Here is a 23,921-nt window from a genome sequence, read left to right as displayed (position 1 = left end):
TCCTAAAGCCTCTCACACAGCCTTTAGTCCTCACTCTCTAAGACAGAGGACCAGAAAGGCTTGCAGAAGTACACCCCCAAGGGAGATTTATGAGCCCTGCCCTGGGTAGTTGGGCAAGTCTTGACTGTTCCTCAGTCTCTTCCATGCTCATCCCCTGCCCTGGTCAGAGTCAGACCTCCCCCAAAACCAGGGGGCATGGGCACGTGCTGCCTGTGGAGATGGGCTGCGCTGGCCTGGGCCCCCGTGGGCTGAGCCTCTCCTCCCCCGCAGTTCACGTGCAACTCCAAGGACTTGTTTGGCTGCCTGGGGGACGAGCACAACATCAGTGCCAGTCAGGTCAATGCATGCCACGTGGTGGAGTCGGCCGTCAACTACAGTCTGGGTGACGAGCAGGGCTTCTGCGGCAGCTCCTGGCCCAACTGCAACTTCCCCGAGGTACTGGGCAGGGTGGGGCAGGATGCAGATGGGGACCCGCCACCAGCTCTCTCCATCCTCAACTACTCTGATGGACAGTCAGGGGCCCTCAGGCTCACTGCCATTCCAGAAACCTCCTTCCCCCGGAGTCTATCTCACTCTATGTGCCAGACACCGGTGAGCAAGGCCAACCTCCCTGTATAATATTAACAACAATAACAGCATAGCTGTTGCTTATAGGGTGCTTACCATGTGCCAGACACAGGGCCAAGAACTTCACATTTACTCATTTAGTCCTCAGAGCAACCCTGTGACAAAGATGCCATTATTAGCTCCTTTATACAGATGTAATTGAGGCACAGAGAGGTTAAATAACACGCCTAAGGTCACACAGGTAGCAAGTGGCAGAGGCAGAGTCCTACCCAGGTCAGGCGACTTCAGAATTTTTGCTCTTAACATGAAGGCAAAAATGTTTCTGGACCCTCAGCCTCAGCAGCATGCCCCCATGCTGCCCTGGGTGGCCTGCCTGACCCCTTTGCTGTAGGTCAGAGAGCAGAGGGGAGCAAAAGGAACTATATCCTAAACCAACACTACCAGCTGCCTCACCCATTCAAAGTATAGTTCAGTAGCTTTTAGAGTATTGCTGGGTTGGGTTCTCCTACTAACTAGGGCTTCCCTGGTGGCTCAGATGGTAAAGAATCTGCCTGCAATGCAGGGAGACCTGGGTTCAACCCCTGGGTCGGGAATATCCCCTGGAGAAGGGAATGTCAACCCACTCCAGTGTTCTTGCCTGGAAAATTCCATGAACTGAGGAGCCTAGTGGGCTACAGTCCATGGGGTGGCAAAGAGTCGGACACAACTCTTAGTATATTCACAACGTGTGCAGCCATCATTGTAATGGAATCGTACATTTTTGTCACCCCAAAATGAAATCGTATACCTACAGATCACTGGGTTTAAAAATCCAGTGTCGAGAACCCTTAGCAGCATGGTATGCTGAGTGCTGCGCCACCCTGCTGGGCTTCCTCAGGGAGCCATTCTGCAGAAAGCAGCAGGATCAGGCTTCCAGCCCAGCGCATCGCCTCCCAGCACTGGTCACTCTTACAACCCGACTCCCAACCAGGGCGCCCGTGAAATCTAAGATGATGGTAGTTTTTGCCCTTTTCTGGGGAGAAAGCCCATGCCTTCTTCCAACTCCCAAAGGGCCCATGACTCATAAGAAGGCTCCAAGATGGCAGTGAGGGCCCCTGGGGACTGTCACAGTGCTGGCCTCCTTACCTGTCCCAGGGAAGGGGACTGATCCACCTCCTCTATATGGATGGGATCAGGGAGACTCAGTGAGAAGTAGGGCTCCCCCACACCAGTGTCACCCAGAGTGCTGGTCCCTGGGCCCCACCATGCGCTCACTCTGCCCTGGAAGCCATGCTCCAGCACCTGCCCTTGGCTTTCCACCTCTCTTCCCTCTCACATCTGGCTGACAGCCTCTAGGAGCTGCTGCCTGAGGGCTGTTGGCTGGAAGCCAAGGCTGTTTTTGGTCTTGCATGTGTCCATTGGTGGCTGCTCCACGGGAGAGCAGGGGAACAAAGTGATGGCAGGGCCTGTCCTGGTTCCTCGTTTGTGGGAGATGGTTGATCACAGCCTTCAGCCCTCACCAGCCTGACCTGTTTTGGGCCCTCAGATCCCAGGCCTCACCAGCTGCAGACCCCTCAGGCTGACCCCACCCCACAAGTGTTGTTCTGATTCAGCAATTCAGCAACTCCTCAGAGACCTGGATGGACCTCAGCATTAAGCTTTGGCCTTGTCTGGGCCCCGGGTCTGAATGGGCCTCCAAGCTGGTGCTTTGTCCCCCTCCCCACCCACCGAGAAAAGAATTATTATCCTCGAGGCTGATGTGTCTGTGCGTGCCCTCCCTACTCCTTCCTCTGCCCCTTCCTGCTGGTGAGTTGAAGCAGGTCCCTCCCTCCTCCAGTCAGCAGGGGCTACCCTCACTTCCAGCCACCAATACTTGGCCTCCATCCCAAGGCAGAGGCAGCAGTGAGACGCTTTGCCTGGAGCAGAAATAGTGATGCTAAATTTAAAAGAAAGAGCAAAATAATAGATGCTGACTGTCTTGGATTAATATCAGGGGACAACAGAACAGAAATTGACCTCTGAGATGGCCTGGTTTGACCCCTTGGACAATTGTCCAAGGCTCTGAAACTGAGGCTCTGAGACCAGAAGGGGTTCCCCCCAAAGTACAGGGAGAGGCACAGTCCCTCATCTGAAACCTTTCAGATCAGATATGTTTTGGACTGTAAAATTTCTCAGAGTTTAAAAGGTTATCTCACACCTCGGTGCAATCTGGGCAGCACCTGATAATGAATCACAGAAATATTTCTGCAGCAAAATGTATGAATAGTCACAGGAAGCAGGACAAAGGTGATACTTCACATCACGTCAGTAGATCAGTTTGGCCACCAAATAAGGCAGTTCAGATGTTGCCATCACATCAGTTATGAAAACACTTTCAGTTTTCAGGACTTTGAATTTAAAGTCGCAGATCCAGGGCTGGAGCCTGCACTCTCATAGTTATGGAGGGCACCACACACTGTGCCAGGGGGCGTCATATCATTTTTAATCATCACAGTAAGCCCATGAGAGAAAAGGCTTTGTATGCAGGGAGACAAGGTTAGGGGCTTCCCTGCCGGCTAAGACGGTAAAGAATTTGCCTGCAATGCAGGAGACCTGGGTTCGATCCCTAGGTAGGGAAGATCCCCTGGAGAAGGAAAATGCTACCTACTCCAGTATTTTGGCCTGACTGTATAGTCCATGCGGTCGCAAAGAGTCGGACACGACTGAGCGACTTTCACTTTCAACAAGCTTAGAGAGGTTGAATAAATGGCCAAAGTCACACAAACAGTCCATAATGAATCAGGGCTGAAACTCAAGTTTGCCTGAGCTGGAAGCTCTGCTCTAACCATTGGGCCCCACTGCTGGAACTAGTGATATTTATCCTGCCAGCCCCATCTCCTGGTTTCTACCCAGGGCCATTCACATCACAGTATAAGTTTGCATCAGCAGAAACATCCCCAGACCCGGTTTCACCTGAGATCAACACAGACTGGAGAGAGGCTGGGGGGCGGGTGGGGCCCGGGGAGGGGCGGGACCCGAGGAGGGCGGGGCCCGAGGAGGGGGCGGGCCGGGCGCTAAAGCTGCCGCCCTCTCTCCGCAGTACTTCACCTATAGCGTGCTGCTCAGCCTGCTGGCCTGCTCCGTGTTCCTGCAGATCAGCTGCATCGGGAAGCTGGTGCTCATGCTGGCCATCGAGCTCATCTACGTGCTCGTCGTTGAGGTGCCCGGTGTCACGCTCTTTGACAATGCCGACCTACTGGTCACGGCCAACGCCATGTAGGTGGCACCTGCCTGGGACCCCAAATGGGGTCTGGAGCATTGCAGAGAGACAGGAAAAACGGAAGACTGGGGCCGCAGGGGGCTTCCAGAGGAGTGTCCTTTTGCTCCCAGCTCTGACCACCTAGGCAAAAACAGCACAGTGTCTTTTTTCTTCCCCTCCATCCCTCTCCCAGTGATGAGGGTGGCCTCAGGGCTACTAGGTCCCCTGTCCTTCTGCCTCCAGACGCTTACTCAGTCCTGACTTCAGGCTTCAGTGATTTGTTCCTTATCTGTCCCAGGCAGCCTTTGATGAGCTATTTTCACTTCACTGCCCTTGCAACCTCAGGCCCAGAGGGGTCAAGGTTCAACAGAGCTGGAAAGCAAGGTGTGTGGGAGCAAAGGAACAGCCTCGTTGTTTGTGGGCATTTGTCCTGCCTTAAGCCAAACACCTGGACATACTTTATCCCTTTCATCCTTATGGCAACTCAGCAAAGTAGACAGGGCCTCCCTGGACAGTTGGGTAGTTTGTGCATTGCTCAAAGGCTCCTTGACTGTGATGGTGAGCAGCCAGGAGGTGGCACGAATGAAGATTGTGCCCCGGGCATTCTAGCTGGCAGTCAGCCTGGTCAAATAGTGACAGATGTCAGATTTCCCAGGGAGGTGGCTCTGTGAGGGGAAAGAGCTCTGATTTGGGGTCTAATTGAGTTTGAATCTCAGCTTCAGACACATATTTGGCTATTTTTCCTGAACCTCCCATTATTTTTTCCCAGTAGAGTGGAAATAATAATACCTATAGTAGTAATATGTGTGTAAAGTGCCCGATACATAGTACCCCTTTCTTCCCATTACCATCCCTGCCCCCACCCCCAACACACACATCAGGAAATGCAAAACATGTGAGCTGACAGGTCTGTGTCCCTTGAGAAAATGCAGCAAACTGTGCTTTCTCTGAGTTGGAGGAAGGGATTCATTCATCCATCTACCCAGTCACTCAAAAATATTTACGGAGCACTTGCCCTGTTCTGGGCACCAAGCTTGGCAGTGGAGGTATAGTCATGGATAACATTGGCCATAAGTCCAGTGTCAGAAAAGATGTTACCTTCTTGTGCAGAGAATGTCACCTGAGAAAATGAAGATGTAGTGAAGGATCTAAGGCAGATGCAAGGAAGAACTTCTCAGTGGCCGTGCGGGGATGTGGGTAGATGACAGGGAGACTGGAGCATGGGGAGCAGTGCAGTTTGCGGTCCTGTGGGGACCGGAGAAGGAGGAAGTTGACCCTTCTACCCAAGGATGGGACAAGAGCGGGACTCTGCCTGTCTTTCTCTCCTGCCCTGCTCCTCCCCTACACCCCCTCCCCTCCTCCTACTAAAGCAGCCCTACCCAGAGAGTGAAGGTCCTTTCTGGGTTGAGAAACCCTGGCGTGGCTCTAGGGCGGCACTGTTTACTAGAAAAATTATGCAAGCCACAGATGTAATTTTAAATTTTCTAGTAGCTATATTAAAAAGCAAAACATGCAATTAATTCTAATAATATATTTGTTTAACCAATATATTCAGAATATTGTTTTCATATGTAGTCAGTTTTAAATTACTAGTGAAGTATTTGATATCTTCCCACACTGATTCTTCAAAACCTGGTATCTATTTTACGCTGATAGCACATCTCAGCCTGTACTAGTCACATTGTAAGCTCAGTAGCCACATATGGCTAGTGGCTACTGTACTGGACAGTACAAGTGTGTGTTTCTCCTCTGGGTGGCAGCGACGGGCTGGGGTGGGAGAGGGGACAGGCTGCTGCCCAGGTAGGGTCCCAGGAAAGGACTGGATGATTTGTGGTCCTGGTGACCAGATGCTAATAGGGACCAGGCTTTCTGCAAGCCTCCTATCCTGAAAGTGTCCTTGGATTGGGGAGAGGGATGCTGGGGGGATGGCAAAGGAGCAACAATTGTGGGGGCAGAAATATAAGGCATGGGGACACAGAGCTGGGTGTAAAGGGTGTAGAGGGGACAGAGGCGGCAGAGAGGCCTGGAGGGTATGAGGCAGGGAGCAGTTCTGAACAGCCCTCTCCAACTCCTGTTCACAGAGACTTCAACAACAACGGGACCTCCCAGTGGTGAGTTGAAGCTCTTTGTTTGAATTCCCTGATACGACCCCTGCCTGCCAGAGGCCACCAGCTCAGGCCACCAGCCCAGCAGAGAAAGCAGCGGTGCACAGGTGGGAGGGGGCCTTGGTGGCAAGGTGGGTGATGAAGGAGGAGGCCCTTCCCTCTCTAAGTACCAATGGGGCCTCCCTGGGTAGGTACCGTTCTTTCACTGTCTCCATCACCCCAAGATGACTTACAGACTCGGGACCAAGATTATCAGGCCTCAGAGGCCATTCCACAGGCCTCCAGCTCTCTCTGGGGGCATACATGAGACCCCAGGCACAGGAGAACACGTGCCCCTTCTGCTCCCAGAGGGGAGGAGCAGAGGCCCAGGCCTGCAGGGTTGGTTGGTTAGGTCTTGCCTCCTGGCTGCTGCTGCGCAGGGAGTATGCAGCCTTCAAGGTTTGGGCTCTTTCCTAGGACAGGAGAAGGGTTTGGGACAGCTGTTTTTTATTAGGAGCATGAGTAATGTTAACAGAAATATAATCAGATAATAATTGCTACCAGTTTTGGAGTTCCTACCGTTTCTCAGATACTATACAGGAGTTTGCATATAGTATCTGTAATTCTTGCCACAATCTTGAAATGCGGGTATTGTTATCCCATTCTACAGATTAGGATATTAAGATTCAGAGAGGTTAAGAGATTTGCCCAAGGTTGCCCAGAGACAGTATGGCCTGCCTGGCTCCCTTGTTACAACCCCTGTCTTGTCAACTGAGAGAGACCTGGGATGATACATTGCCTTGTAAGATGGCCCAGTTCATTTCCTGTTGTAACCAGAGGGAAGCACCCCAGTGATGCAGGGGAGTGAGCCTCAGTGGAGGAGTAATGGCTGCTGGGCTGCAGGGCAAGCAGGTGCTGTCCGCCAGGAAGATGGCACACCTCAGGCAAAGTTAGAGCAGGAGGGTGAGGAGCGGGGAGTTGAAGTGGGAGGAAGACAAACAGGCCTGAGCGGCCCTCGGAGCCTGGCATGAAGCATGGGGCCTCTGTTTCCTGCCTGCAGCCCTGAGCATCCAACCAAGGTGGCGCTGAAGGTGGTGACGCCCATCATCATCTCCGTCTTCGTGCTGGCCCTGTACCTGCATGCCCAGCAGGTGGAGTCCACTGCCCGCCTCGACTTCCTCTGGAAACTTCAGGTGGGTAGCTAGGGGCTCGGGCGGGGGTGGGGAGGGGGGAGCGGGAGGAGGTACCCAGGCCTCTGGCCACTTTCTGGGCTGGGCTGGGCCTAGGTTCTGCACTGATGAGGTGTCCTGCTCAGGCCTCATCCCAGTTGCCTGGTACCCTGTGTCCCGGTGAGTCTGCCCCCTGCTCTCTGGGGCCAAGAGGCAAAACTGTAGAGCTCCAGGCAAACCCACTCTCGATAGTGCCCAGTGCTGGGACCCTGGTGGACAGGCAGGAGGAGAGGAGGTGAGCAGGGGGTGTGCAGTTCCAGGGCCTCAGAGGCCTGAGTGCAGGAGCTGGCACCAGAGGCGTCTGAGCAGGGCTCGATGTGACCGGAACTGCACTTGAAGCCTCCTCCAGGGGAAGACAGCTGGAAGGGGCATCAAAGATCGTTGACAGGAAGTCCAGCCAGGTGGCTATGCCCTGGCCTTGATGAGCAGTAGCCCAGGCAGGGGCAGAGGTGCTGGGTGCCAGGTACCCTGGTGGAGCTGAAATCCAGCCATCACTCTGCTGTCCAGGCTCTGTGCCCTGAAAGCTGACTGTGTCCACATGGAGGAGGGCGTGATGCTAGGCCATGCACAGCGTGCTCCAGGTGCTAGCAGTAGCCCTTGTGTGGCCCCTTACTACCTGCTCGACCACCTCAAAAGGTGCAGGAGAGGGTGCCCAGGACCTGTGAGAAAGCCTGGCTTTAGATAGGAGTAGGGGTGGGGCTTAGAGCTGTTGCTCCTGCCCAGCTGCTTGTAAGGCATAGCTTAGCCTGGCCTCTTTGCCTCCTCTGGCCTGACTCCTGTGTGCAGATCACTTCTCCAGCTCATCTGTAGCTTGCTTAGGCTTCCTCCATCCTCAGCTTCCTAGTAATGTCGAGATTCAAGTCTTTGGGCCAGGGCAGGAAGCCTTGATTTTCACTGGCTGCTGAGCGAAAGTGGAGGCATTTGCTCTCTGCATTTGCTCCATCACCTTCTCTTTTCTGACACGCTGCCCCAATCCACCCCCTCAGTTTCCCAGTGTCTGCCTCTCCAAAGCAAGGACACTCTCTGCGTTATTCCCATGCAACCCCCCAGGCAGGAAATCAACACTGTCCATCCACAATACATCCACTCACAGAACCATTCGTGTTTGGTCAGCTGTCCCAGTTCTGGCCCAGGACCCCCTCCAAGGTGCCCTGTGCATTTGGCCATTACGTTTCTTGTCCGCCTCTCAGTCTGTCAGTCTTTAAGAGGTCCTTGTTCTGTAGCCCTCAGTCCGGGGCCCTTGATGTTTCCTGTGTCCGGACTTGGGCCCCACCCTCCAGGAGGAAAACCATGGAAGTGACACTCGCTAGCCCCTTCTCAGAGCATCACCTTGAGGATTCCTCTGTGTCGGCCCGTCCCACCCCTGGCGACGTTAACCTTGATCACCCTCTCAAGTGGGCATCTGCCAGATTTCTCCACTGTCAGGTCCCCATCTTCCCTTTTGTACCCTATTAGCATTTTGTGGAAAGATACTCTGGCATCACACCAATATTCTGATTCTCAGCAAACCTCCCCCAGCAGTCTCAGCATCCATCACTGACTCCTGCCTGCCAGCTTTGATGACCTATGTCTGTCATTCCTTCTGCATTTGCTTTCTTTTTAAATTAATTTATTTATTTGGCTGCATTGGGCGTTAGCTGCGGCACGCAGGATCTTTCGTTGTAGTTGCGGTGTATGGACTTAGTCGCTCCACAGCATGTGGGATCTTACTTAGTTCCAGGAGTTGAACCCGTGTCCCCTGCCACGGCAAGGTGGATTCTTAACCACTGGACCACCAGGGAAGTCCCCCTTCTGCATTTGTTGATCGACATTCTCCTTTAAGGCAGAGCTTTCCTTGTGTGTGTTAGCTGCTCAGTCATGTCCAACTGTTTGCAACCCCATGGACTGTAGACCACCAGGCTCCTCTGTCCATGGAATTTTCCAGGCAAGAATACTGGAGTGGGTTGCCATTTCCTTCTCCAGGGGAACTTCCTGATCCAGGGATCCAACCCAGGTGTCCTGTATTACAGGCGGACTCTACCGTCTGAGCCACCAGGGAAGCCCAGAGCTTTCCTTATCCTCCTCTTATTTGCTTCATTCATTATCTACATCAGCCTACACTCATCGATTCCTATCGAATTCAGTGGGGCTTATGCCCTGCTCCTCTCATTATTTATTTCAGTGTTTCACGTGTCCTGGCTTTGGTCCGTGTGTCTTCAGATTGGCTTCCATGTTCTTTGACACGCTCCGTCATTCTTTGAGCATTTTTTTACTTTCTGGCACAAGATGCTGTCTGGGGCTCATCATGTACTTTCCCTTCAAAGTGCCCCAATTGTTTTTCATGGAGAATGGTGTTTAGAAACCCAGATCAGGGCACGCTGTGTGCTCACTGTTCTAGGTCCTCTCTGTGGACAAAGCTAGGAAATGTATGCAAGTGTATAGAAAATACACACATATACATACATATGAATGGATACTACTGCAGTAACTGTCAGCTGATGTTTAAAACCATGGGTTGGTAGCAGTATCCCCATTCCCAATGCAATACCTCAGGCTTCTTTCTAGCTTTCCTCTTTCCATGCATGCAAATATTGTCGCTGGCAGTGATAACTTCCCCTTCTATTTCTCTCACATATTTACTCATTTGTTCAGTGGAACTGGCCTCCCCACCCCAGCCCCCTTCTCTGCCCCACCATGCCCGCTCCCCGCCTCACCGCCCTGCTTCCTTGCTGGACACACCACATGTGACGCTCCCTCCTCTGATCACGTCCTTTCTCAGGCACAAGCACTCTGTACAAGGTTGGGAAGGAAGGGAAAATTGACAAGGAAGTGGCTGGCCACTCTCCATTTTGCAAACATGCGCATGTGTGTGAGTGTGGGGGCGTGTGTCTCTGCTTGCCAGGCGTGTCTGCCCGCCTCTACTGCAGCGTCTCATGATGCTCCCACATCCTTCCATCTCCCATCGTCCTCCAGCGCTTGGGGCAGGGGTAAATAATAACCTGAGCACGGGTCCTCGGTGGTTGAGTGATGGTCTGTTGCCCCACTGCCGATCTCGCCTAGCAGCCCATTTAGCTGTCGGATCTATGGTCCTGGTGGCTGGGTGTGGTGCTGGCAGGGAGGTGGGGAGCCTGGGGTCCTTAGCTTCCCTGAAGCACCTGCACAAGACACACACCCGCATGGCCCCTCCTCTGGGCCTCGGTTCTCAGGAGAGGCCATTCTTATCTCCTCCCATATCCTTGACCTTATTAGGACCAGCAAGCACCTGGGAACCCCCAAGCCATCCTGCCTGAGCACAGCCCAGCCCTAGAAGCAGCTGGCTGTGCTGGCAACTGCCCACACGTCTTGGGCAGAGTTCCCAGAGGAGGCAGGTGCACCTGACCAGCACTTCTGTGCTGGGCTTCCGTTCCCAGCAGCAGCTGTGCTCCCAGCATCCCCACCCCCAGCCTCCACTGCCTGACACTCTGGGTAGATGCTCTCTGGGAAAGCATTCCTGCCACCTGTGGGCTGATCAGAGGAGCTGAGGTGCTCCTGGGTTCCCGGGTGTGTGGTCTCCGTGGGTGGCAGGGGCAGGAGTGGGGGCAGCCTGGTGCATCTTCAAAGCAGCTGGGGCCCCTCTGTGGGGATGGCAGGGAGAAGGAGAGGGACCCCCCCACCAGCCTTCTCCCGCGGGCACACCTGTTCCAGAGCAGAAGCAGGGGGCCCTTATTGATGGGAGTTGTTGTTTAGTCACAAGGTCGTGTTTGTTTTTGTGACCCCAGAGATTGTAGCCCACCAGGCTCCTCTGTCCCTGGGATTTTTCAGGACAGAATACTGGAGTGGGTTGCCATTCCCTTCTCCAAGGGATCTTCCCAACCCAGGGTTAGAACCTGCATCTCCTGCATTGCAGGATTCTTTAGCACTGAGCCACCAGGGAAGCCCAATTTAGGGGAGGGGATGGTCAAAGTGTCCCACCCCACAGGAGCCACCTGGCAGGAAGAGAGCATGTGCCTGCTGGAGCCCCCAGCATCTGAGGTCCAGGAGCTTCCTTGGGTGTGACCCACCCATCCCAAGAATGAGGTGGGTCCTCTCACCTCATCCCTCAGCTTTCTCCTCCCCCACTGGAGCCAGACCTGCAGCCTTGATGGGTGTAGCAGCTCCTTCTCCATGGGTAGCCACTGCCTACCTGGAGACCCAGGGCCCTGAGAAATAGTCCTGGCCTTTTTGGAGGTTCTAGCTGCAGTTAAGGAAGGCCCAAGAAGGCTGGCTAGATCCTTTAAACAGCCCTGCTAATGGTGCTTGGCCTGCCTGTCTGCCTGCCTTACCTACACTGTTGCCTGCCCCCATTCAAGGGACCATTCTGTTTGCTGTTGAGGGGAGGGAGCAAGCAGACCCCTTTTCTGGACCTCTGTGCCCCTTGAACACTCTGGTCAGCTGGCTCCTTGCACACCAAAGTGCAGGACTACCTCTGTGCTTCAGCTTGTGGGCCACTGTTGGCCTCTTGACCTGAGGGTTCTGCACTGTCCCTTTATCCTGGATAGTAGGTTTGTCCCAGGCCCAGGACCCAAGCTTGGGGACATCAGTGATGTCCCTGTCCTGCCCAGGTGGCACCTTAAGGCACCTGCACCTTCTGGTCCTGGGGCAGGTCAGCTCTCGGGAAACCAGGGAGACCAGGCAGGGCTCTGAGCAGGTTTCCCTGCATTCAGTCTGCTAAAATTATTTTTATTGGTTTTCTGTGTGCGTTTCCTTATACGAAGAGGCAAATGGACAATCGAGGCGCACTTGGGTGGCTAGAGGGCCGTGTGGGCGTGGGTTTGAACCGGCCTTTTACCCTCCTGCCTCCTTTTCATCTGGGGCAGGCAGGATCCGTCCAGCTTCTCCTCTGGGACCTGTTTTCACTCAGGGTCCCTCCTGCAGGATCAACGCTCTCATAGGTGTCGCTTTCCGAGAGGCAGGCGGGGAGTTAGCCACTTACCAGAGCTCTCTTTTCTGATGGTCAGAGTAATAGATGCTCTTTATTGAAAACCTGGAGTAGAGACAGCAGTGAGGATGCAGCTGGCACTTGCTGAAGTCTTGGGCCCATGTGGGCACGCAGGTGGGCTGCACTGCCTTTTTCTAAGTGGCCTGCTGCTTGCCCTCCCTCTGACCGGGCCCTCTGTCCCAGGCCACGGAGGAGAAGGAGGAGATGGAGGAGCTGCAGGCCTACAACCGGCGGCTGCTGCACAACATTCTGCCCAAGGACGTGGCCGCACACTTCCTGGCCCGCGAACGGCGCAACGACGAGCTCTACTATCAGTCGTGCGAGTGCGTGGCCGTCATGTTCGCCTCCATCGCCAACTTCTCTGAGTTCTACGTGGAACTAGAGGCCAACAACGAGGGCGTCGAGTGCCTGCGGCTGCTCAACGAGATCATCGCAGACTTTGACGAGGTGCAGCGGGGCCCTGATATCCCCCTTTCCCATCACCAGTGTGAGTGGAGATGTCAGGAGCCCTGACTGTGTCCCAGGCACTGCCACAGGCGCCTGCGTGTATTCCCCATCACCATGTCACAATGGGGGAGGCCCAGACTCACAGACATTAAGCGTCTTGCCTTGGGTCACTGCCTGTAAGCGGCAGAGCTGGCGTTTCAGCTTCAGCTGCCCCATGAAGGCCCCGCCTGGCTGCCTCGCCAGCCACCCCCATCACCTGCCACTCCTCTTGTGGCATCTCGGGCTGGACAGGGCCTCAGGCTGGGACTCAGCGTTGAGAGAGTCCAAGGGAGGAGGGATACCTAAGCTAAAGGAGGAGGTGGGACCAAGTTGCAAAGCCTTGAACAGCAGAAGCAAAGACATTTCCTTTGTTGAGTACCTAGTGTGTGCCAGGCCCTGAGGAGTACTGTACCCAGTAGAGCAGCCTCAGTGCTGGGAGCTCACCATGTAGTGAGTGTGAGAGGGACAAGCCCAGCAGGAGTACAGGGGCCGGGGCATGGTGCACAGGCACTAGAGAGATGGTGGAGCTGGGACCAGGCAGAGTCAGAAGCAGCCCCCGAGACTCCCGGGCATTGCGGATCCTGGAGTTGGCTGAGATGGATGTGGACAGGCTTCCAGCAGGTCCTGGAGACAGGAGAGAGTGGCCTGCTGGACAACAACGAGGAGGTTTCCCTGGGAGGGCTGGGGACTTTAGCCAGCAAAGGGAAAGGCGGCTGCCAATCCATATTAGGGGGAAAAGCCCCAGAGGTGACTTGTGACCTGGCCCCAGGGGCTCCTGTATGTGGCTGGGCTCATAGCCCACAGCCCGTAGACAGCCAGCAGATGAGTACTGGAAGCAGCCTGACTGTTGGGGAGCACCGAGGCTTTCCACTAAGTTGGTGACAGAGATGGGCCCCTCAGTGTGAACCGGGGTGACACAAGGGGCTGTGCTGCACTCCCCTGCAGACCTCAGTACCCAACTTCGGGGTGACCCAGGTTTGGCCTCCTTCTTCCCAGATCATTAGTGAGGACCGGTTCAGGCAGCTGGAAAAGATCAAGACCATCGGCAGCACCTACATGGCCGCCTCCGGCCTCAATGACTCCACCTACGACAAGGTGGGCAAGACCCACATCAAAGCCCTGGCCGACTTCGCCATGAAGTTGATGGACCAAATGAAGTACATCAACGAGCACTCTTTCAACAACTTCCAGATGAAGATCGGTGAGCCTGGCTCAGAGTGCTGAGGCCTTGTGGGGGCTCCCCAAACCCCCTCTCCCATCCTGCTTCCATGAGCCAGTCCAAGGAGGCTGATGCTATCGTATGTCCCTGCCCAAGGGGTAGGGGTTGGTGCCCATCACACAGCAGAGCTCTCCCAGGGCCTAGTGGTGCTTCCTCTGCATGGTGGTGAGCACAGGATACCATTTTTCTCAGTTCCTGCCTTTTCTACTCACTGTGCCCACCAGAGAGGCTCTGTGGGGGATGCTGTGTGCCAAGGGCACAGGACTCCCCAAGGGAGAGGCCGGAACTCAGAAAGGGGTTATTGCTGAGTTCTAAGTGGTTTCTGTGTGTGTGTGAGCAAGATCAAGGTGATGTGAAGGTTCTTCTAATCTATACAAACTGGGGAAAGAAATGGTGAGGATGTGGAGATAAGTTGAGTCCACGTATTTTCCTTAGATTCCTTCTTTGTCAAATGCTTTGGCCCTTGTTGGGTGGCTTTGATGAGCTTCGTTGATGCTGTGGTATCTGGGGGGCAGGACTGCTGCAGGAGAGAGGGGAAAGTTCTGAGCAGAGGCCCTGGGCCAGTTTCAAAACAGGCAGAGCTGTATTCTACTTGTTTAGAAAATCTTTGAACCAAAACCCTATATAATTTTTTTCAATTTTTGTATTTATTATTTCTTAATTGAAGTATCGGAGAAGGCAATGGCACCCCACTCCAATACTTTTGCCTGGAAAATCCCATATATGTAGGAGCCTGGAAGGCTTCAGTCCATAGGGACGCTGAGAGTCGGACACGACTAAGCGACTTCACTTTCACTTTTCACTATCATGCATTGGAGAAGGAAATGGCAACCCACTCCAGTGTTCTTGCCTGGAGAATCCCAGGGACGGGGAAGCCTGGTGGGCTGCCGTCTATGGGGTCGCACAGAGTCGGACACGACTGAAGTGACTTAGCAATTGAAGTATGGTTGATTTACAATATAATATTAGTTGTGCGTATGCTGCTGCTGCTGCTAATTCGCTTCAGTCGTGTCCGACTCTGTGCAACCCCATAGACGGCAGCCCACCAGGCTCCCCCATCCCTGGGATTCTCAAGGCAAGAACACTGGAGTGGGTTGCCATTTCCTTCTCCAACTCATGAAAGTAAAAAATGAAAGTGAAGTCACTCAGTCATGTCTGACTCTTAGCAACCCCATGGACTGCAGCCCACCAGGCTTCTCCATCCATGGGATTCCCCAGGCAAGAGTACTGGAGTGGGGTGCCATTGCCTTCTCTGGTTGTGGGTATACAGCATAGTGATTTTACTCCAAGTAAAATTATTATAAAATATTGGCTATATTTCCTGTGCTATACATCTTCTTTGTATTCCTTTTGTTGTTTATTATCCCAGTCTTCTATTCTGACACTTCTCAACTGTACAGAAGAGCTTCAAGAATAGTGCAGGGAAAACCCACATACATCAGCACACTTGCCTATTTGCTCCGCTACTGCATCCACTAAACGATCTGAGAAACACAACTCTGTGTTGCTTGATAAGGTTCAAGGTGTTTCAGTGGCTTGTTCTGTCCTTATCTTGTCAAGGATACCCAGGCTTTCAGAATAAGAGTTACTTTTTCAAAAGAAACAGCTTTGTCGAGCACTGCTCTCTACCTCTTGAGGATGGTGGAGATAAAGAATACTTTCCGAAAGAGCAATCCTTTGTCAAAATTTTAATGTATTATCAGCTCCCTCCCAGAAATGTCTCAGGCCAAAAATGATTCAGATTTCAAATTTTTAAAAAAAGTAACAGTGATTCACCAACAAAGATACTGGTATTTCAGTTCTCAAAATTAGCACATTAAACTGAAATATGGATTCTTAAAAGTCAATACTGTGATCATGAAGGTCCTCAGGAGATCTTTTGTTCTGGCCTGAGTGCTGGGAACTGGCTTTCCCTGAGGAGCTGGTCGTGCGGGCTGGTGGGGGGCACATGCCTGCGGACTGGACCAGGTTTTCATTTTGCATCAGGTGCTGGAAACCCAGACCAGAGCCAGCTGGGGGGTGGCTTTAACTGATGGGCAGTCTGTGCTTCTGTGTAAACATCACCCCTGGCTTCCCATGATGTTGCATCCTTGTTTTCTTTCATTCCACCTCCCCAGCTCCGCTGATCTGCACTTCTCTCCTGGCATGTATGTTTCTGTGAGCTGCCCCAGCTCCTGCGCTGGACCAGGACTGGGGATTGAGTGGCAGGCAGACAGGAGCTGGGCAGGCAGCTGGGAGCCTCGTGTGGTAGATCCTGCCCTACAGACGCAGGGATGTCTTCCTGGGAAGCATGACTGTCACCAGTGAGGGTGACAGCCCAGCCTGGGAATAGCACGTGGGGCAAAAAGCTACCTGTGGCTTGATGGACCCAAAGAGGAAGTTGGTGGAGGGAAGAGTTTTGAGGACTGATGACATTTCTGATTTAGTGAGTGGTCGAGGGGGGCATGTGGGAGCTCCTGCTGTATTTGTGGCCACACGCTAAGAAATAGTTAAGCCACAATTAGGCTTAATGAGGCCCATCATGAGAGACAGTTTATGTAATAGGAGGGAGCGCCCTGGGCCTTGGAGATGGGGCAGAAAATATCGAGAGAATGCTGGTTGAGGCAGATGTGCCTGGGAAGGACTTTGCTGGGAGAGGAGGAAGGGCATTTGAGGTAGAGACCAGCACAGCAGAGGCTCAGGGGCAGGGCTGCTCAGTGTTGTCTTGGGCAGGACCAGGAAGGCAGACAGACTGGAGCAGAAGTGGAGGAGAAAGAAGGAAAGGGAGAGTCCACATGGATGTGGCAGATTACTTCCCGGTGTCAGTCACTGCAGCATCACCGCCCTGGTGCGGAAACCTGGGGGTGAATTACTTGAAGAGAGCAGACACTGGGCAGGGAAGTGGGTTAGGAGGCAGGTTCTGAGAATGAGAGTGGTGGCACCCCTGGAACAGAGGAGCAAGGCGAGTCTGGTATTCTGAATTAAAGGTGGAAACTTAAATGCTACCGGGAGAGGGGTGATTAAAGAAAGGCAACCAGAAAATGCAGAAGGTCACTGGACGCCTTAAAGAGGGCAGTCTAGCGGTGGATCTGCAGGAGCTGAGTGTTGCCTGGGTGACAAGGACACAGGAGTAGTGGCTATGTGAATGGGTTCCTGTGGTCTCCAGTTAGCACGTGTGCAATAGGATCCAAGCAGTGGCAGCTGTGGGGTTAGGTACAGCCTCAAGCCAGAAGGACCCTGAGTGTCTTCAGACCAAGAGTCAGGGGGATAATCTGCCAAGAGTCGGGGGAGGAATGTTGTCGAGGGCAGGCAGGAAAGAGTTGGTCTGAACCCTGATGAGAATTCTGACTTCTGTGCCCTGCAGGGCTCAATATTGGCCCCGTGGTGGCGGGTGTGATTGGAGCCCGCAAGCCTCAGTACGACATCTGGGGCAATACGGTGAACGTGGCCAGCCGCATGGACAGCACCGGTGTGCCCGACCGCATCCAGGTGAGTGCAGGAGCATCTACCTCCATGTCCACTGGGGGACCTCTGTGTGATGCTAAGCGGTCTTCCAGCAGGCTGCTCACAGTTCCTAGTCAGAATTTCTGCAGCCACATTTGAGGGAGATGGGGTGGTTGGTGCTGATGCAGTGGAAACTTGGAGAACACAATTGTTTCAGGTTCTCAGTACCTTGGACAGATCTTCTAGCCTGCACAAAGCCCTCTACTGGCCACAGGAGGAATTGTGGGGAATGGCACAGCCAGCTGCCCATGCCAAGCCAGGAGTGCTAACGCCACACACCAGGCACACAGAGCAGTCACAAGGCAGGCGGCTGCAGGGAGCAGGATTTGCTAAATGGAGCTTAGAGCACTCAGGGCTTGGTTCTGAAAACGAGACAAGGCCACTGATCCCTGGATGGTGCCCCCACCAATCTTAACAGCTAAGGAGCCTGGCCAGAGACTTGGAGACTTTCTCGTCTCTTCATCCTGTACAGGCTGGTGCTCTTCAGCCACTTTTCTTTGTTTTTCTCAGGCCTTGCTTGATCTGACACAGAGAGGCCCTGAACCGTGGAACCTCGGTTAGCCTTCCTGGTCTCGGTTTTCCCAAGTGCAAACTGGGCCATTTTTAAGGTCCTTGCTCACACTGACACTGCTTAACCGTCCCCTAACTTCACTCCCTTGTGGGGCCTCTGAACAAAGGGACTGATCCCAGCACAGGGTGTTGCCTGAGGGGCCTGGCCAGATGGCCTCCTCTCACCTCCATCCTGGGGGTTGGGGGGTTGGTGGGGGGAAGAGAGTGGGACAGAAAGGTGGGAGTGGGGGTCCTGAGGAGAGACGGAGAGAGAGGAGGAGTGTTGACAGAGCTTCAACCCCACCCCCACCCCACCCCCACATACACACATACACAGATGTGAGGGGCTCAGTCAGTAACCGGCAGCAGGGCACCTATCTTTACCTAGGGCTTACCTTCACAGAATGTGCTGCCCCTTCCTCCCTGGCTGGACAGCGGGTGTGGATGGGGGCCCCGGCAGGGTGCTGGCCACTCTCAGAAATGGCTCTTGGATCACCCTGTGGTGAAGCTGTAGTCTCACTGCTCCTCCTGTCACCTCTGCTTGGCCCTCCGCCCTGCAGTAGTGTCCTGTCATTACTGACACTGCCTGTGAGTCCTCCTCTTTGCTCCAAAAGCCAAAGCAGAGGCGGGCAGCACAATCTGAAGTGAATCTGGGCTCTAGCATTTACCAGCTGCGTGACTTCAGGCAAGTGGCATAGGTTTTCCAAGCCTGAGATCATAGTTCTAACCTCCTAGGAAGATGAAATGAGAAAGATCAGTAGTGGTTCTCAAACTGTCTGTGGTGGAAAACCAGTTTCTAGAACTTTCTGAAAGTTCTGGAATGAGGCTTTGGTAAAACACTTGGGCGTGGATTGTGGGGAGTGGGAGAGCTGTGAGTTCCTGAGAGCTCCCCTCAGCTTCTACGGCTCTCTCATTGTGGAGGATGGCGATAGGCAGTACGTGGCCACAGGCGCATTGAGGGGCTGGCCACCCCACCTGCCTGGGAGTGGGTGCTGCCTCCTTCTGGGTTCTGAGGCCCTTCCTTGGAGGAGCTGCCCTGAGGCTGCCACCCACCCTTCCAAGTCAGGGGCAGTCAGGTCATGGATGGCCTGTCCTCTTTCCTCCTTTGCCTCTTAGGTCACCACAGACATGTACCAGGTGCTGGCCGCCAATACGTACCAGCTGGAGTGCCGGGGTGTGGTCAAGGTCAAGGGCAAAGGCGAGATGATGACCTACTTCCTCAACGGAGGACCCCCGCCCAGTTAGCAGCCACCGCGGACGCCAGGCAGCCTGGCCTCCAGAGACAAGGCGGAAGCCTCGCTCCAGCCCGTGGGGCCGCCCTGAGATTTCCCACTTTGACTCCAGAAGCAGCCTCTGCCTTCGCGGGCGGGAGAGCTGGCGGTCTCCGTCCAAGGCCCGGGGTGCCAGCGTCCTGCGAGCACCAAGCTGACCAAAGATGTCACCCTCTGTTGAAGGAGCCGCCACACGCGGTCGGAACCTCGAGTTTTCTGACTGACGGGAGCTGCCGCGCGCGCGGAGAGGAGCGGCAGGAGGGCTCGGGCTCGGCAGGGCAGGCCGCCTGGGCGCAGGACCGCGGAGCTCGGCCTCCGGCGGGCGGGAGGCGGCGCCACTCTGGCCCGGCCCGGGGCTGCTTTTCTATGTGAGCCTTTACACTTCAGACCGAGGCAGCGGCTCTGCAGGCCTCGGCAGGAGTGCTGGCTTTTGGATGGGCCGTGGCCTTCATCGCGGGCCCCTCCCACAACCCACGGCCGGTGCCCCTGCAGGGGGCAGAACTAACTGCGAGGGGGAGGCCAGAGGACTCGGAGCAAGGAGTGGTGGTTCTGAGAAAAAAAGAAAATATTTATTAAATAAAACAAAACACGTTTCTGTGCCCTTCTTTAGACTGTGCTAGTTGTATGCGTGTAAGAGGCCCACAAACAAACCAGGATGCCACTGCGGAGGGAGGCCAGGGATCCCAACTTGTCTTTTTGTATTTTTTATTTTGTATTATTGAAAACCTTGGAGATCTAACAAATATACCAAATTCTATATTTTGTAAATTCTCTATATTAGAAAACGGCTGTGCACAGCAGGGCGTTTGTGCTCATTTGTACTGTATGTATGTCAATGTGTGTACTGGAGTGTGTGTGTGTGTGTGCGTGCGCGTGTTTATGCTGTGGAACTGTTCTCATTCAGGACACCTGTTTCCCTCACCTCAGATTTTCCCAGGTCCAACCAGAGCAGTGAGCGTGTCCCTTTGGGGTTCCATATGTGGGAAGATGCGTGCACACGTTACCCTTTCTCCCTGTCTCTCTCTCTCTCACACACACACACACTTGTCACTTCTATTAAGTAAAATGCAAACAGAATAAAAAGAAAGCAAAAGCCTCTTTCCCATCTCAGGCCAAGCTGGAGTCAAGGGAAGCAGCCTCAACCCGTGGCAGACAGCAGGGCCTCCTTCCACCCTTCCGCTCCCGGAGATGTCAGCTTTTGCTTCGGGCAGACAGGCAGCCCCTGCAACCCTGAGAGCTCAGCTGGCGTGGTGGTGTGGGGAAGGCTGGGCTGCCTGGCTTTCCAAGGTGCAGGCGTCTCTCTGGAGATGATCCCTCAGGCAAGGAAAAACTGGGGGCTTTGCTCTCCATCTACAAACCAGACAGAGGAAAGAGTGGGGCCAACCCATGGGCCAAGCCAGCAGAAATTTCATTTTGTCTGATTTCATTTGGGGGGTGTGGTGGGAGCAGTCAAATACACCAAGAAAAATGTCTATTTTTTATGTCCTATGAGGGAGGCATTTGGAAAAGGATATACTGTCATAGAGACCTTATTCAAACAGAATCCTTGGGTCCTGTGCCCAGATCTCTTCATTCCGTCTCAGGGCAGCATTATTCTCGCCTCCCATGTGAGCTTGAAGGAGGTGAGGAGGCAGCTACATGCCAGCTGCAAAACGTTACTTTGACACCCCCCTGCACCACCTCTCAGTGGACACCAGCCCCGCCCTCCCCTTTCTACACACCACCTCCCACCCCAATCAAACACAATTCTGAGAAGCAAAGCTTATGGGCCTAACACTGGCAGCCTTAGTTTCCCTGTGCTTTTGCTGCTCCATCCTCTGAATTCTGCATCACCCCTGCATCTGTCCCAAGGGGCTGGCATTCTCCATGGTGTTGTGTTCGAGTCCCTGACTTCTCCATACGGCCCACCAGTGGTGCTGGGTTTTCATTTTGCTCCCAACCTGAGTAACGTGTGTGCTGGTTTCTCCAGTGTTTCCCCTGTTGGTCATGGACTCCCTGGCCTTGTGGGGCCCCTCCCTCCCATCCTGGCAGTGACTGGTGACCACGTGCAGTGCTAGCTCTTCATTCCCTCCAAGGGGTGTGCACTCTTTTTATCCCTGCTCTTGCAAAAATGAATACAATTATGATTTCCCATGGAAATGGAAAAGTCTATTTAAATAATTTAACTATTAAACACTTTCACTGGTAACGTGTTCTGGTCTAATTTGCGTCTGGGGCAGTGGGCCTGTTTCCAGTGGGAAGAACAGTGCTCTCAGTGTAGGACAGAGCACCCCTGAGTGGGGACAGTGCACTGCTGTGGTGAGAATGTTGGCCAAAGACTGCAGTCATTGTGGCAGCAGGTGGGAGAACACTGGTGACCTTGGACGTGCCAGGGTGCAGGAGGCCACAGGATGGAGAGATAGGGAGAGGGACCAAGGGAACAAGCAATGAAGGATGGAACCAGAAAGATCCAGGACCAAGGGGAGGATGTTTTAAAACAGGTGAGCCAAATGTGTTTCCATGTTAAGGGAATGAAAGTTTGAAAATACAAGAGGGAACACAGATCATCGAAAGGACCCAAGTAGGTGGCAGTGGGGGAGATGTAGGCAGGAGGTGAACTGACCTGACTTGGATAACTAGGAATATTTATCAGGCAATCTGTCTGCCAGAGCCTAGGAAATGCACCCTACAAACATGGCTTCATTTAATCCTCCTGGCCACCACATTTCACCGAGGAACAGAGAGGTTGAGTCATCTGCCTAAGTCCACACAGCTGGTAATTCACAACCAAGATTAAAGCAGGCTTGTCTAGTAAGCCCACACAGATAAGTAACTTCACATGTGTCCAGGACTCCTCCTTTCCCAAGAGAAAGGGAAAGGTGGTAGGAGGGTGGGGGACCCTTCTCAGCAATTCCCAGCTGCTGCATCCATTAAATGCAGGGTTATATTTGGCTTCAGGAAATAAAACCAGAGGAGCTTGGTCAAATAAAATTGAATACAAGTGAGAAGGAAGGAACTATTGAAAGACACTTCACTGGGGTTCATTGCAATAATGGCCACAGAGGGACACAGATGTGGTATTCCTGGTTCTAGGTAGGTCTCCTGTTCCAAAGAGAATAGATATCATTAGGAATTCAAATATGTGTGGAAAAGAATGTAATTGCATAGAGCTAAAGTTTATTTATAATTAATTCATTAATTATTTTTGGCTGTGCTGGGTCTCCGTTGCTGCACAGGCTTTTCTCTCGTGGTGGCAGGCAGGGGCTACTCTGTAGTTGCCGAGCACCAGCTTCTCACTTTGGTTGCTTCTCTTGTTGCAGAGCGTGGAAGATTCCTCATATCTTGGAGCAACTAAACCTGGGCACCACACCTATTAAGCCTGTGCTCTAAAACCTGGGAGACGCAAATACTGCAGCCTGAGCATTCTAGAGCCCGTGCTCTGCAACACAGAGCTAAATTTTAACTTAGAGATCTTTCAGGATCCTTTAGGAGTGCAACCATGGGAAATCATCAGTTAAATCCATTTCACCTGTAACCTGCCTTCACTAATCATTTTAACTTGCTACAAAAGACTTGGGTGTCCCCCAATCTGCATGTAGCCTAAACAATGAGATATTGGCCGGAATTGTTTTCCAGAAACTTAAGAGTTAGCTACGTCCTGTTTGAGATGGGCCAGCCAGTCCAGACTCTTAACCACAGACGCCTCAACTAGGCAGGCACAAGTGACCTTTTGAACAGGCGGAGGTCTGTAGCTTAGTTACGCTTGTGCAGAATGAGGATTTTTGCACCTTTTTCCAGTCACCTTTCCCCACATTCCCTCGTCCTCCAGTCGCCCTGTTTCTTTATTGGCTATCCTATATCAGTACCCCACGTCTCTTGCATTGGGGAGTAGATTTGAGATGCCTTCTCCTGTTTCCTTGCTTGGCTACCTTGCAAATAAATCCTCAGTTTGCTGCAGACCTTGGCGTCTCAGCATTTTGGCTTGCTGTTCTTCAGGAAAGATGAACCTGATCTGGTAACAAGTTTGATAAGCCTGCAAGAAGAGAAGTCCAGAGGGAGTTCCTGCCCGTAGTTTGTCGGTCTCTTGCCCGTATTGAGCCTGTGAGCAAGTTCAAGCAGCTTCCCGGGCCATTTGTTCCTAGGGCTACCCACCCACCGCGACTTCCTCAGGGAGGGGCCGCTGACCTCTAGCGTTTAGTTTTGTTTTGTAGCAAAGAGGTGGCTTTGGGGTTTGGAAGCTGTCTTTGGGTGAGAAGCCTTGTTAAAGAAGTATACCTGTGTCAGATTGTCCATATAGATCACGGGTTGAAGGCCCACCCGGTGGAATTGTGGCAGACAATGGGTTAAAGGCTCAGGGACTCCTGGTTTTGTCTCGTTTTATTTTGGTTTTGTCTTGGTTTTGGCTTGGTCTTGTTTGTCCATGTCTATGTCAGGTTGTCACTTATTAAGAACTGGCTATTGGGGACCGAGCTTCTTGGTGACCACAGCAAGCAGTGGTAGAAAGACTTTGCTGCTGTGACCACCTGGAAGTAAAGCACTTTCAAAATCAAAAATGTTAATCCAATTCCCTCTTCAAGATTTCTAGGCTGCATACTCTAAAACTAGGGAGCTTTCAGTTATGAATCCATGGAGAAGAAGATGGTAGTTTTTGATAGCACAGCTTGACTTTAGGCTCAAGAACAAAATGGCCTGAAAATGGATCTTTAAATCATAATACAATTTTGCAGCTAGATTTATTTATTAAGTAGGAAGAAAAGTGTGATGAAAATCTAATGTAATTTTTTATGTCATTGTATCTGAGTAAACCTGTGCAAAGAAAATAAGACTACAGTTCAATAGGAAGGAAAGGCAAAGAAAGCTGTTCTGCCTGATCTTAAGGAAAAAGAGGACTTGCTATTAAT

General features: G+C 52.9%; 1 protein-coding gene across 1 annotated transcript in view; it reads left to right on the top strand.

Moving 5' to 3' along the window:
- Positions 1–21,229, top strand: part of ADCY5 (adenylate cyclase 5) — a 159,403-nt gene extending 138,174 nt beyond the window's left edge. The window contains exons 14-21 of the mRNA XM_019956682.2: positions 271–435; positions 3,626–3,801; positions 5,866–5,895; positions 6,929–7,061; positions 12,217–12,480; positions 13,516–13,720; positions 17,082–17,206; positions 18,887–21,229. Of these exons, the coding sequence (XP_019812241.2) occupies positions 271–435; positions 3,626–3,801; positions 5,866–5,895; positions 6,929–7,061; positions 12,217–12,480; positions 13,516–13,720; positions 17,082–17,206; positions 18,887–19,015 (1,227 nt within the window). The 3' untranslated portion in view covers positions 19,016–21,229. The remainder of the gene's footprint in view (positions 1–270; positions 436–3,625; positions 3,802–5,865; positions 5,896–6,928; positions 7,062–12,216; positions 12,481–13,515; positions 13,721–17,081; positions 17,207–18,886) is intronic.
- The last annotated feature ends 2,692 nt before the right edge of the window (positions 21,230–23,921 follow it).

The sequence above is a fragment of the Bos indicus genome, chromosome 1 (assembly GCF_029378745.1).
Source record: "Bos indicus isolate NIAB-ARS_2022 breed Sahiwal x Tharparkar chromosome 1, NIAB-ARS_B.indTharparkar_mat_pri_1.0, whole genome shotgun sequence".
Taxonomy (NCBI): domain Eukaryota; kingdom Metazoa; phylum Chordata; class Mammalia; order Artiodactyla; family Bovidae; genus Bos; species Bos indicus.
Note: the sequence above shows the minus strand (reverse complement) of the source record. Positions and strands in the feature narration are given on the sequence as shown.